At 36.9% G+C, this 12,983-nt stretch overlaps 2 protein-coding genes across 5 annotated transcripts in view; both read right to left on the reverse strand.

The window, feature by feature from the left end:
- RASSF3 (Ras association domain family member 3) overlaps positions 1 to 2,163 on the reverse strand; it is a 142,849-nt gene extending 140,686 nt beyond the window's left edge. The window contains exons 1-2 of one of the 2 annotated variants that reach the window (XM_064590964.1): positions 1,413 to 2,163; positions 396 to 551 (exon numbers count right to left, since the gene is read on the reverse strand). In XM_064590964.1, the coding sequence (XP_064447034.1) occupies positions 396 to 519 (124 nt within the window). In that variant the 5' untranslated portion in view covers positions 520 to 551; positions 1,413 to 2,163. Of the gene's footprint in view, positions 1 to 395; positions 552 to 1,412 lie in introns of those variants that run through there. The other variant, XM_064590963.1, reaches the window with a different exon arrangement.
- Positions 2,164 to 3,180: 1,017 nt separating this feature from the next.
- Positions 3,181 to 12,983, reverse strand: part of TBK1 (TANK binding kinase 1) — a 41,373-nt gene continuing 31,570 nt past the window's right edge. For all 3 annotated transcript variants that reach the window (XM_045873044.3, XM_064590962.1, XM_045873045.3), the window contains 10 exons: positions 12,081 to 12,182; positions 11,200 to 11,278; positions 10,450 to 10,571; positions 10,273 to 10,349; positions 9,509 to 9,548; positions 8,679 to 8,780; positions 8,468 to 8,564; positions 7,012 to 7,118; positions 6,482 to 6,553; positions 3,181 to 3,978 (listed from right to left, as the gene is read on the reverse strand). In XM_045873044.3, the coding sequence (XP_045729000.1) occupies positions 3,927 to 3,978; positions 6,482 to 6,553; positions 7,012 to 7,118; positions 8,468 to 8,564; positions 8,679 to 8,780; positions 9,509 to 9,548; positions 10,273 to 10,349; positions 10,450 to 10,571; positions 11,200 to 11,278; positions 12,081 to 12,182 (850 nt within the window). In that variant the 3' untranslated portion in view covers positions 3,181 to 3,926. The remainder of the gene's footprint in view (positions 3,979 to 6,481; positions 6,554 to 7,011; positions 7,119 to 8,467; positions 8,565 to 8,678; positions 8,781 to 9,508; positions 9,549 to 10,272; positions 10,350 to 10,449; positions 10,572 to 11,199; positions 11,279 to 12,080; positions 12,183 to 12,983) is intronic.

Here is a 12,983-nt window from a genome sequence, read left to right on the forward strand (position 1 = left end):
TCTGAACCTAAATGCCTATGAAGCATAAAGTTGGAATTACAGAAATGTTCATGGCTTTTAATACCTCACCTTCAAATTGCTTTCATTTTCTCTCAGTTTTTACTCAATCATGTTAAATAATGCCTTAAGAGCTTTATTATTATTAAAGCAGAGAGAGTGAGAGAGGGAGAAACAGGCTTCCTGAGGAGCAGGGAGCCTGATGCGGGGCTCGATCCCAAGACCCTGGGATCATGACCTGAGCCGAAGGCAGATGCTTAACGACTGAGCCACCCAGGCACCCCTAAGAGCTTTATTTTTTCTCTGTACTTGAGGGAGGCTCCATTTTAGTAACAGAAATCAAAACAAAACAAAAACAAAAAACATTTGAAATGAAGCATTAGCTTGAGATAACTTACCTCTACCTTGGCTCCAGACCAATTTGGATTTCCGATTCTTTGAGCAGGTCAGTGATTTGGGGAACCAGTAAAAGAGACGAGCTATTCTTCTGAAGGTCTTGTTGAAGTCACTTTTTATGGCCATAGCCAGAACTATGAATGTTCCAGAATGATTCCCTATAGAGTATATGGATGAGGAAAACACAGTAACACCCACATATGACACTTTAGCTGTGAACTCTCTTCCAGCCAATATGTCTGGGGACCACCTGTTAGCCCTAAATCCCCTTCCCCTGTCATTCCTTTGGTTTGTCCTTTAGACCTTAGCCCTCATAACTAGAAACTGGTATTAATAGATGTTCTTTCTAAAGAAAGAGTTTTAAGCTTCAGAAAGTCTAACCTATTATAACACTTGATAATTTTTAAGCATAGACCCCCCCACCCCACCGCTTCAGAAAAACACAATTACTTTCACAGAGGAGCGAAGTAATCAGTATCCACTAAAGTTCAGCATCCAGCAGAATTTCAGTGCAATTGGTAGGACTTGGGTGATTAACGAGCTACCTCCCAAAGCCATAGCCTGGATCGCATTTGTTTTGTACAAATTAAAAATGTTTTACTCTGTACAGACCAAAAATTTTTCCAGTGAAAACATGATTATGTATTTTAAACTCTGGCAGGAATTTATTCCAGAAAAAAAAATTTGATTCTTATAAGCCAAGAAATGTGTAAAAGAACAAGATTTTTTCTAGGGTCCTGTTTTGGAATTTGACCCTTTGTTGAATATTTTTCTAGACCTTTAATATTATTGTGTATTATTTCAGCAGACACTAATGTCTAGCTCTCTACTAAGCAACTGGGACTGAGGTTCTCACCTGAAGCTATGTTTAACCACTAGTCTTTGCACATTCTGTTTATGTCAAACTTATGATAGCTTGCTTAGTCCCTAAACATCCTGATGTAATATTTGGGTTGTGCTTTTATACACACTAAATTTTTGGTGATCTGTATGCTAAAAAACACAAACGATATTATTACCAGTTTTTATTTCCACGTCGGTGTCTTTGTTTTCTATTCCATTTTTGGTATTCCTTAGGATTTGGACGTTGAGTCTTCCTGTAAGTGACAACTGGGGAGGAAGTCCAAATAAAACAAGTGTAAGGCTTTTGAAGATACTTTGGTCTTTTTTTTGTTTTGTTTTGTTTTAAGTAATCTCTACCCCCAATGTAGGGCTCAAACTCATGACCCCGAGATCAAGAGTTGCATGCTCTCTGGGCCAGCCAGGAGCCCCAACTTTAGTCCTCTTAAAAATGGGATGTGGGGGCACCTGGGTGGCTCAGTCAGTTAAGCATCTTGGCTCAGGTCATGATCCCAGGACCCTGGGATCTAGTCCCAAATCGGGGTCCCAGCTCAGTGGGGAGTCTGCTTCTCCCTCTCCTTCTGCTCCTCCCCCCGGCTCATGCTCTCTCTCACTCACTCTCAAATAAATAAAATCTTTAAAAAAAATGGGATGTGGATGATGGATCCAGCTAAAACAACAGCGTTACAACTCCTTTATATTTTCAACACTTTATATTTTCAGCACTTGAGTTTTAAACATTTGAGTAAATTTCCTACAGCACTTCTGAAAGACAAAGCACAATGTATAATAGGCATTTCTGAGTGGGGTGAAATCAGAAATAGCAGACTAATCCTGGTTGTAACTATGATTCTGAAGGGAGAATAAATTTTTGATATATCAGTTGAGATTGCTTATTCCTACTGATAGTGCCTTTCTTAATTCCAAACAACTTACCTCTTATTTTTAGCACAGAACACCACAGAAATTATTGCTTAAAAAAAGTAACAGGAAAGCAAGATAAATCCAAGATTATTATAATTCCTTTCTGGATAATTTATTGATAAATATTTTTTGAAATAAATATTTTAAGATCTTTTATATCTAAGAATAGAGGCATCCTGCTTGACATAATGTAATTAGGTCTAAAAGCCAATTATATAGTATTTGGTAATTTCCAAAATAATAGAACCTGGAACTTCAGAAGATGTTATGGGATTATTTTTCACATTTCTTCCCTAACCTCTAATTCCTTTTTTATTTACTCAAAAATATCCTTTTTCCCATATGCTTTATGTTCACTTATTTCATTTTTTATTTCTTGTTAGAACTATAGCTTATGTAAAGAGTTAAATCCACTAACTGTATACTATTTTTATATCATTAATCCCTACCTTTTGAAAATATATCTCAGTAATGAAAAAAAGGCTACTAAACTGTAGATGTAACTTACCAGGTTATTAGATCAGCAGACTAGTATCACCATGTATTCATTAACTTAAAATGTTCTGAATGAGGACTGTATTTTTGTTTTTGTTTTTTTAATTTATTTGACAGAGAGAGACACAGCGAGAGAGGGAACACAAGCAGGGGGAGTGGGAGAGAGAGAAGCAGGCTTCCCACGGAGCAGGGAGCCCGATGCGGGGCTTGATCCCAGGACCCTGGGATCATGAGCTGAGCCGAAGGCAGACACTTAACAAGTGAGCCACTCAGGCGCCCCAGGATTGTATTTTTGAAGGTAAAATATTAAAAGCAAGAATGCCCAGGGGTGCCTGGGTGGCTCAGTCAGGCGTCCCCCAGATAGCATAAATTAATTGGAGAACTTATACTAAATTAGAATCAGATTTAGAAGAGAAACAAAACTGTCCTTATATCCAGTAGTCTGAGAATGATTTGCAATCACCACAGATATTATTTCTTTCAAAAGACTTTTGTTTCTCAAACTGTTGTACACAGAAAAATACAAACTTTTACATTAAAACTGAGAAATTTATTGATATTTTTTCATGATGGAATAAGTGGAATTAAATTAAACAAAAAATATACAGCTTGAAACAGTGGAAATAATCCTAAAATTTTTAAGACAGTTGTACACTTATGGCCAAAATAAAACGAACAGTTTTTAATAATTACATCACTTTAAAAATTCTGCTCAATAATTTATCTGAAATTAAACACATATGATGATAACTGGGTTCTGGGCACCTTGTAAAATGAAATGTCACTTTATCCTTCCCCCAAAATTGTGATCCTAGTAAAACAGTGGTTTGGTTCAGCTCCTTACCCAAAGAAGCCACTTCTCCATTCTATCACTTATAAACATGTCAACTATTAGTCTTTTCTGATTTGTAAGGATGACAATTTTGGTTCCATTTAAAAAATGTTTCCAGTAGGCAGTCAGAGATGTAGAACTCAGCCTCACTCAGAAGAGTAGAGGATTAGTATTTCAACATATCATAGGTCATGGCTTTCTTCTAGTGCTCACTGAGGTCAAATGTCCTCATTTAATTATAAATGTTAAAAGGTAAAATTACATCTTAACAGCAGCCAAAAATTTATATATTTTTTAATGTATTTACAATATTGTACATATTTACATGACCACACCAAATACTGAATTGTAGAAATAAGAGACCACTTATAGAGGCATTCATTTAATGCCCCAACATTATTTTCTTGTGCAAATTAAAACTGTTCTCAAACTTCCCAGAAAGCTAAAGACAGTCAACATTGCGAAGGCCGCCATCCATGGTTAAAGAGCCAAACCTAAAACACAAAAGAAAAAAGGAAATCTCAGATGATTCATTTATTTGGCCCCCAATATTTTAAAGAAGAATACAGGAGACTTTTCAGATGAACAAGCTGTTAAAGAGTTAAAGCAACTATGATTTGCTCTATTTCTTACTGAAACACAGTGATATTATTATAAATACGTGAAAAAAATACCAATCGGTGGCTTGGGAGGTCTTCCTTTTTTTTTTTCCCAAAGATTTTTATTTATTTATTTGACAGAGAGAGAGAGAGAAAGAGAGAGAGAGAGAGTGCGCGTGTGTGCCGGACAGCACAAGCGGGGGGGAACAGCAGAGGGAGAAGGAGAAGCAGGCTGCCCGCTGAGCAGGGAGCCCGACGCAGGGCTCGATCCCAGGACCCTGGGATCCTGACCTGAGCCGGAGGCAGACGCTTAACCATCTGAGCCACCCAGGCGCCCCTTGGGAGGACTTCTTAAGAGAAAAGGGTGAGGGATGTGATCTAGAAAGTAAGGAAAAACTGGATAACTTCTTCTTGGTGGGGTGGGATTTAGAAAAGCAAAGATAAGGAGTTGGGAGTTTGACATACTCAACGGACAGTAAGGAATGCAACCTTGCTAGAACCGAATGTTATTTTGGGGACTAGTAGGAAGTTGAGTGAATGGGCTGGGCCAGAGTATTCTACTCTTTGAATTCAAGTGTGAATTTAGACTTGACCTTTTAGGTAACAGGAGTTTAGAAATTTTTGAGCCAAAGGAGTACGCCAGTAGATCAGTGTTTGAGAAGATTGTTTGGGCTTAATAGCCATGACAGATGGGAAAAGCCTAGGCTTAGGAAGATAGGTGGTAGGTTATCACCACAGCTCCCATGTGAGGAGGAAGGAGGTCTGATGAGGCCAAGAGGGGGAATATGGAAACATTCTGAAGGAAGATTACCAAACTCGATGAAAGGCAGTAAAAAAGAGAGTTAATATATAAAATAACCTATGTTCAAGGGAGCAGGAAAAAGGTGGTTCCACTGAAGAGAATGAGGAAATTGGAGGGGAAACTGAGTTGGGAAGGGTGATATGACGTGATTTTAGATACAAAAGAAATGAAGTGATAATAAGACAGCCACATGGAGACAGTGCTCATTAGTTCTGGCACAAATCCTTAAGCCGTCATTTAACATTTAAGCTATGATTATGCCATGTTGTATCACCCATATATTGTCAAATAAATTTGCAGATAAAACAGGGGAAAGTGACTTATGCAACATGGTTTAAGAAGTGAGGATTTTATGTCACAAGGCAGAAGAGATTCAATATAAGTTTGTTAAAGCATATCTTAATAGTCTCTTTTTGCTGATATTTAGCTCAAGTTGTGAAGAAACTAAATTGGGTACTATAAAAAAGTTAGATAATTACTATGTAATTGCTATAAACCAACAGAAAAAAAGATTTTAAAATCAAAAGGCAATTTACACACACACACACACAAATTTGAATAAACATAAAAAGATGCTTCATATTACTATTAACCAAAGAAATGCAAATTAAAATAAGATACCCGTTTTTACTAAACAAATCAGCAAACATTAAAAATGATAACATTCGGGGCACCTGGGTGCCTTAGTCGGTTAAGCCTCGGACTCTTGATTTTGGCTCAGGTCATGATCTCAGGTTTGGGAGACTGAGCCCAGCCTCAGGCTCTGAGCTCAGTGAGGCATCTGCTTGAGATTCTCTCTCTCCCTCTCCTTTTGCCCCCCACCCCCAACTTGTGCATGTACACTCTCAAATATTTATTTATTTATTTATTTAGAGAGAGCAAACAAGCATGGGGAGGGGAAGAGGGAGAGGGAGAAAAATCCTCAAGCAGATTCCCCACTGAGCACGGAGCCTAAGGCAGGGCTCCATCTCCTGAACCTGAGATCATGACCTGAGCCAAAATCGAGTCATACGTTTAACCGACTGAGCCACCCAGGCACCCCAATAAATTACGATTCTAATGAGATGTATGAGAAATAATGTGCAAAAGATTTTCATTTTCACAAACTGATTCAAATAAGCAAATAATTCTATTAACCAGTGCTACTATAAAATGGAATCGATCACAGCTGACTTGTCTTTATCCAAGCAACCCCAAACACATTAAAAGGCACCATGGCGGGGCGCCTGGGTGGCTCAGTTGGTTAAGTGACTGCCTTCGGCTCAGGTCATGATCCTGGAGTCCCGGGATCGAGTCCCGCATCGGGCTCCCTGCTCGGCAGGGAGTCTGCTTCTCTCTCTGACCCTCCTCCCTCTCATGCTCTCTGTATCTCATTCTCTCTGTCTCAAATAAATAAATAAAATCTTAAAAAATAAAAATAAAAATAAAAATAAAAGGCACCATGGAAATCACAAAACAAAAGGGTTCTGACTTTATATCCTTTCCCCATTACTTTAACCTACTAATACAGGAAGACAGACAGGTACAAATATAGATCTATATGTATTCCCTTGCATAAAAAAAATCACAGGGCAGAATAATATTTGTGTTACTTACCTTTCTAAGATATGATTATTTTCAGCAAGTTCTTTAACCACCCCTTCCATTTCTTCCTTTAATTTCTTCATACTATACAAACAAAACAAGTATCAATGTCTCTGCTCAAAAAAGTATGGAAATGTTTTAGAATTCTATTACGTTTTAGTTCTCTAGATTAGACTAAGCCATTAAATAACATTTGCAAATGTATTCACACCAAATACCCCAAATTTCAAAATAAAAGAGCAAGATCACAAACTGAAATAAAAATGAATGGAAACATCATAGTTACCAAATAATAAATTTCTTTTTTTTTTAATTAAAAAAAATTTTTTTTTAAAGATTTTATTTATTTGACAGAGAGAGACACAGCGAGAGACGGAACACAAGCAGGGGGAGTGGGAGAGGGAGAGGGAGAAGCAGGCCTCCTGCAGAGCAGGGAGCCCGATGCGGGGCTCGATCCCAGGACCCTGGGATCACGACCTGAGCCGAAGGCAGACGCTTAACGACTGAGCCACCCAGGCGCCCCCAAATAATAAATTTCTTACCCAAGAGTCATTTCCACTAATGTGTTAGAACATGGATAAATTGGGGTCATGGTATGTTTGATTCCACTGGAGGCTGCCAACATTTTCTGGGGCAAAGTTTCTTGTAACTGAAACATCAAAAAAACCTACATCAATCACTGAACAAAGTACAAACTACAGATCTTACATTAAATGTTACACTTTGTTTTTTTATTTTTTTATTTTTTATTTTTTTTAAAAGATTTATTTATTTATTTGAGAGAGCGAGAATGAGAGAGATAGAGAGTACATGAGAGGGGGGAGGGTTAGAGGGAGAAGCAGGCTCCTCGCCGAGCAGGGAGCCTGATGTGGGACTCGATCCCAGGACTCCAGGATCATGACCTGAGCCGAAGGCAGTCGCCCAACCAACTGAGCCACCCAGGCGCCCCTACACTTTGTTTTTTTAAAGATTTCATTTATTTATTTGACAGAGAGAAAGTGAGCACAAGCAGGGGGAGTGACAGGCAGAGGCAAAGGGAGAGGGAGAAGCAGACTCCCCGCTGAGCAGGGAGCCCAATGTGAGGCTCAATCCCAAGACCCTGGGATCATGACCTGAGCCGAAGGCAGACGCTTAACCAACTGAGCTACCCAGGTGCCCCAAATGTTACACATTTTATAAGCCCTTTATAGCTTTAAATTTTAATTTCAAAACTGTGAATGATATAGTACTTAAATCAACACTTTTTTATTTTTTTTAAAAAGGGCTCTGGCTTTTCTCCCAAGGGTGTTGAGAAACCCTGGTAAGATATTTTTTTATTTTAAAGATTTTATTTATTTGACAGAGAGAGACACAGCGAGAGAGGGAACACAAGCAGGGGGAGTGGGAGAGGGAGAGGCATGCTTCCCGCTGAGCAGGGAGCCTGATGCGGGGCTCGATCCCAGGGATCGAAGGCAGACGCTTAACGACTAAGCCACCCGGGTGCCCCTAAATCAACACTTTAAAAAAATCCTCTTTTGGGGCACCTGGGTGGCTCAGTCGTTAAGCATCTGCCTTCGGCTCAGGTCATGATCCCAGGATCCTGGGATCGAGCCCCGCATCGGGCTCCCTGCTCGGCGGGAAGCCTGCTTCTCCCTCTCCCACTCCCTCTGCTTGTGTTCCTGCTCTCACTCTCTCTCTCTCTCTGTCAAATAAATAAATAAAATCTTAAAAAAATAAAATAAAAAATCCTCTTTTTATAGATGATTAAAGAATGGTCTATCAGATGCTTTTTTTAAAAAATTAAATTTTTTATTTTATCAGATGCTTTTAATTGTAAAACACCTAAGTTCTGAAAAGTTGGCTTAAAACACATATTACAAATGGGCAAACAGAACTGAATATAAGGTGTATTATGTCCCACTTCTCTCTTTTCAATCATTTCAAATATAAACTGAGAAGAAATGTATTTTTTTCCAAACAGGAAAAAGATTTTTTTCTAGATACTTCTGATAGTTATACCTCATTTGTATAGTCTTGATACTTTGATACTTCTTCTTCAATATCAAAACACTGATTAGTTAAGGATAATAACTGTTTCCTAAGATGAAGCATCTTTCTGAAAACCAAAAAGAATCAATTAATAAGCAGTCTAATGAAATAGTAATCTTATTTACAATATACAATGTACACTGAATTGTACATTGTACAGTCAACCACTAAGGTTACTTACCTCATCCATTCTTCTGACTTATCCAAAAATGCCTCATATTTTTTAACACATTCATCTGTAAAGTGGGTCATAGCTTTTGTTGCATGGTAATACAGTTTTTGCCTATAATTTAGAAATAATCACAGTCTTAAACCAATGTGATGGTTTCTATTTCCAACATTAAAAACTTTTCAAATACATAAAATTTATGTTTCTTTCTTTTTTTTTTTTAAAGATTTTATTTATTTATTTGAGACAGAGAGAATGAGAGAGATAGAGCACATGAGAGGGGGGAGGGTCAGAGGGAGAAGCAGGCTCCCTGCCGAGCAGGGAGCCCGATGCGGGACTCGATCCCGGGACTCCAGGATGATGACCTGAGCCGAAGGCAGTCGCTTAACCGACTGAGCCACCCAGGCACCCAAAATTTATGTTTCTTAATAATGACTGTTCTGGCTTTAGAATATGTATAGTAGAAAGCCAAAGGTTTCTAAGATACACATTACAGCAGCAAGAAGTGAAAGAGAAGGTTCATAATGGAGAATGGTCAGAACATATTTATTTAATGAAGTTAAGGTTAAGAAAGAGGTTAAATCTGTCCTTGCCTATGTTCTCTATTATCTATCCTTCTGCAATCAAAGCACATGACATAGAAGATGCCCCCTCATTCTCCCTTCTCCTCAACCTCTCAACCAGGGACCAGACAAGCGGGCCTCAAATATGTGCACACGCAGTAACAATTCTGTAAAGCCAAGATTAAAATGTATTTTTTATTATAATTAATTTCAACTTTAAGAGGAATTATATTAATAACATAACCAAAAATAACTGTTAAACACAATAAGGACACTTACTTATCAAATTTGTGGATCTGTTCTTCATTATAAGCTAATCCTAAAAATAAGAAATATTACTTCTGTAAATGTAGAATCACAAAATCATGCACACTTCTTTTTCTTTCGAGATTATGACTTCAAAAACACTAAGAGTTTAGAGTAGATGACATAAACTCATGACCCATGGGTTAGAGATACAGCTCACAAATGCTTTTAATTGATCTGTACAGTGTTAACATAAAAAAAATTAACTGCCAACATTTAAAAATCAGGATATTTCTTTCTTTCTTTTGAAGACTTATTTACTTATTTAAGTACTCTCTACACCCAATGTGGGGCTCAACCCATGACCCCAAGATCAAGAGTCGTATGCTCCACTGACTGAGCTATGTGTCCACAAGATATTTCTAATAAAATCTGTATTTTTAGCTTCTCTTGAGAATAGGAAGATTTTTGGGCAATGACTTTGGTGAATCTGAGTAGTGACTCTCCCCTTCAAATGGGTATTTCCTCTCCTATCGTCCTCAGTCTCCACTGGCCAATTTCATTCCTTTCTGTTACATGACTGGTCTCTAGAGATTTTAGAGTTCAGGACCCTTAATTTAAAATATTCAAAAAGTCGGTTTTAAGAATAATTTTTAGTATATTCAATCTCTTTCCCAACAGAATCAAGTCTATGAAATAAATAAGGAGCCACCCTTATAAATATACCAAATTAATTCAACTGAATTACAACTAGTAGAGCTGATTCATTAGATTAACAAATGGCAAACTTTACTTACTTCGCTCTGCTTTGTCTTTTTTGAACTGATAGTAAATCTCTGTGATGCAATTTAGCAGGACTTGTAGCTTTTCTACACTACGTAGGGGAAAAAAATCCAAATAAATTAACTGAGTCAATGTGAAAAAGGACATTTAATAATAAGAGTGGAAGCTACCAGTAAAATTATATAACCTACTGTCTATCTTTTGGATGAGTGCCTTCTTGATGGGCCCATGTATCTGCCAGCAGACCACCTGGAGATAATTTGCCTTCGATATCCTGAAGACTGGTTTCTATTGTTCCCTGAGAACTGGAAAGCTAAATAAAACCAATGGGTTGAGATTCAGATTAGCAAAATACAGAAATGATACATTGCCAAAGGAGTCTAAAGTCTTAATCGTACTGCTTTTGTGGATTACGTCAGTTCAAAGTCAGAAAAATTATTTTTATTTTTAAAGGCAAGGACAGTTTCTTGGTTAGATTTTTCCATAAAGAGTATTATATGATAATAAAATATGAGATTAACTAGTATTAATACATTTTATAAAACATTTCTTTTTTAAAGATTTTTTTTTTTTTTTTTAAGATTTTATTTATTTATTTGACAGAGACAGTGAGAGCAGGAACACAAGCAGGGGGAGAGGGAGAAGCAGGCTTCCCGCCGAGCAGGGAGCCCGATGTGGGACTCAATCCCAGGACTCTGGGATCATGACCTGAGCCGAAGTCAGCCGCTTAACTACTAAGCCACCCAGGTGCCCCTATAAAACATTTCTTACATTAAATATCCTTTCTTAAAAAACATACAAAATCCTTTCATTCAATTAACCTTGTTTCTTTACCTGTAAAATATGGTTAACAGTCTATATCTCATAGAGTTGTTATGAAAGTCAAATAGGAGAACCATGAGCATGGTCCCAATGACTGTCATCATTTTGTAAATACTTACTCTCAACAATTTGGTGTGTATGTCTGAAATTTCACCTAACTCTGCTGCTTCTAGGTTGATCTTCATCAGCTTTTCATATCTGTATGAAAAACAAGTATGGAAAAATTAAATGAGCATAATGAATATACAGATTTTAAAAGATGTTTTTATAAATTATATCTGAATTTTTATTATCATAACTATTTAAGAATAAAATACTGAATGCAAAGCCTACAAGCAACAGATTCCAAGAAAACTTGCTGTCTCTGTGAAGAAGGAATTTTATATACTTCTACTAACAAATTTTTATATGAGATAAAATAAAAAAGACAATTTCCAACAGTCTTATGCCAGGATAATAATCAAAATACTAGATTGCAGAATGGTGGTCAATAGTACATACTGATTTCATTTACTGTATTTCCTCTGCAGTATAAATAATACAGCCTAGGAATAGGGAAATCTAAAATATCATTCTGTTTCAAAAAACAGTCTCAGGGATAAGATTAATTAATAAGTAATAATAAACTAAAAGTAATCCCCAAAGTCTATAAATACTACCAAAATACAGTTCTAGAATACCCCTTCCTACTTCCTTTGTTGACTGCAGTTTTTATATTTTCCTATTCAGAGTGTCTAATTTGCAAGGTTAAAAAATGAGATGTTTTTATGTCAGATTACCTTTTCCTTTGCAAAGGGTAGGAGAAAATGCCACCAAATGTTCATTTCTTACTGAGACGACTAAATTTTGTCTTTGTGAGGAATTAACTTAATCTACGGTTGTATCTTAATACAAACATTTGCATAGCATATTGTATTATGCCAAGGATAACTAAATAATTAAAGAGAAATGGGACAATATTTAATATTAACCACTATTAGTAAGGAAGTAATCTACTCACACTTTCACAGTTTTTTCAATGTTTCTGATGCAGAAATCCAGTGTGATCACAACTTCTGTCTTTTTGTGAACAGTTTCATTATAATCATCTTTAACTAATTCTCTAAAAAATAATAATATTCTCATTAGTTTATCTAAGGAATGATTTGGTTTTTTGTTTTTTTTTTTTAAAGATTTTATTTATTTATTTGAGAGAGAGAGGATGAGAGAGAGCACATGAGAGGGGGGAGGGTCAGAGGGAGAAGCAGACTCCCCGCTGAGCAGGGAGCCCGATGCAGGACTCGATCCTGGGACTCCAGGATCATGACCTGAGCCGAAGGCAGTCGCTTAACCAACTGAGCCACCCAGGCGCCCAGGAATGATTTGGTTTTTTAAAAAGGTTTTCTCTTGTTTATCACTAATTATACTGCTGTTACTACTGTTCAAACAAATTTATTAACAATCTTGTTATATTATGAAAGCCAATTCATTTTTTTCCCTCTTGGGCTGAGTCTTGCCAATTTACTTTTTATTACTGAAAGCATTATTGTGACCCCAACACTTATCCAGGGCACAAACCATTAATTACTACTTATTAAGTTAAGAGTTTGGAAATCTAAGGCATTAAAATTATATTAAGGAATAAAAGCGCATCTATAATCACATGAATAAGCTAAATAGCATTACGCTTTATATCACCAGAATTAATTTTTATTATTCATAGTAGATTATGATCTCTGAAGAAGCAGGATGACATAGTAAATAAACTGGAGGGCTTTTGGTTTCATTAAGGGTCAACAAATTAAACTTGTTTTTGCTGAGAATGACATTTATATTTTCAAAGGTTGTAAAAACAAAGAAGAGACCTATGTGGCCCACAGAGTCTAAAATATTTACTAACTGAAAAAGTTTATCAACAGTGATC

The sequence above is a fragment of the Mirounga angustirostris genome, unplaced genomic scaffold (assembly GCF_029215605.1).
Source record: "Mirounga angustirostris isolate CCGP_5_RB_7025 unplaced genomic scaffold, mMirAng1.0.hap1 SCAF_5, whole genome shotgun sequence".
Classification (NCBI taxonomy): Eukaryota; Metazoa; Chordata; class Mammalia; order Carnivora; family Phocidae; genus Mirounga; species Mirounga angustirostris.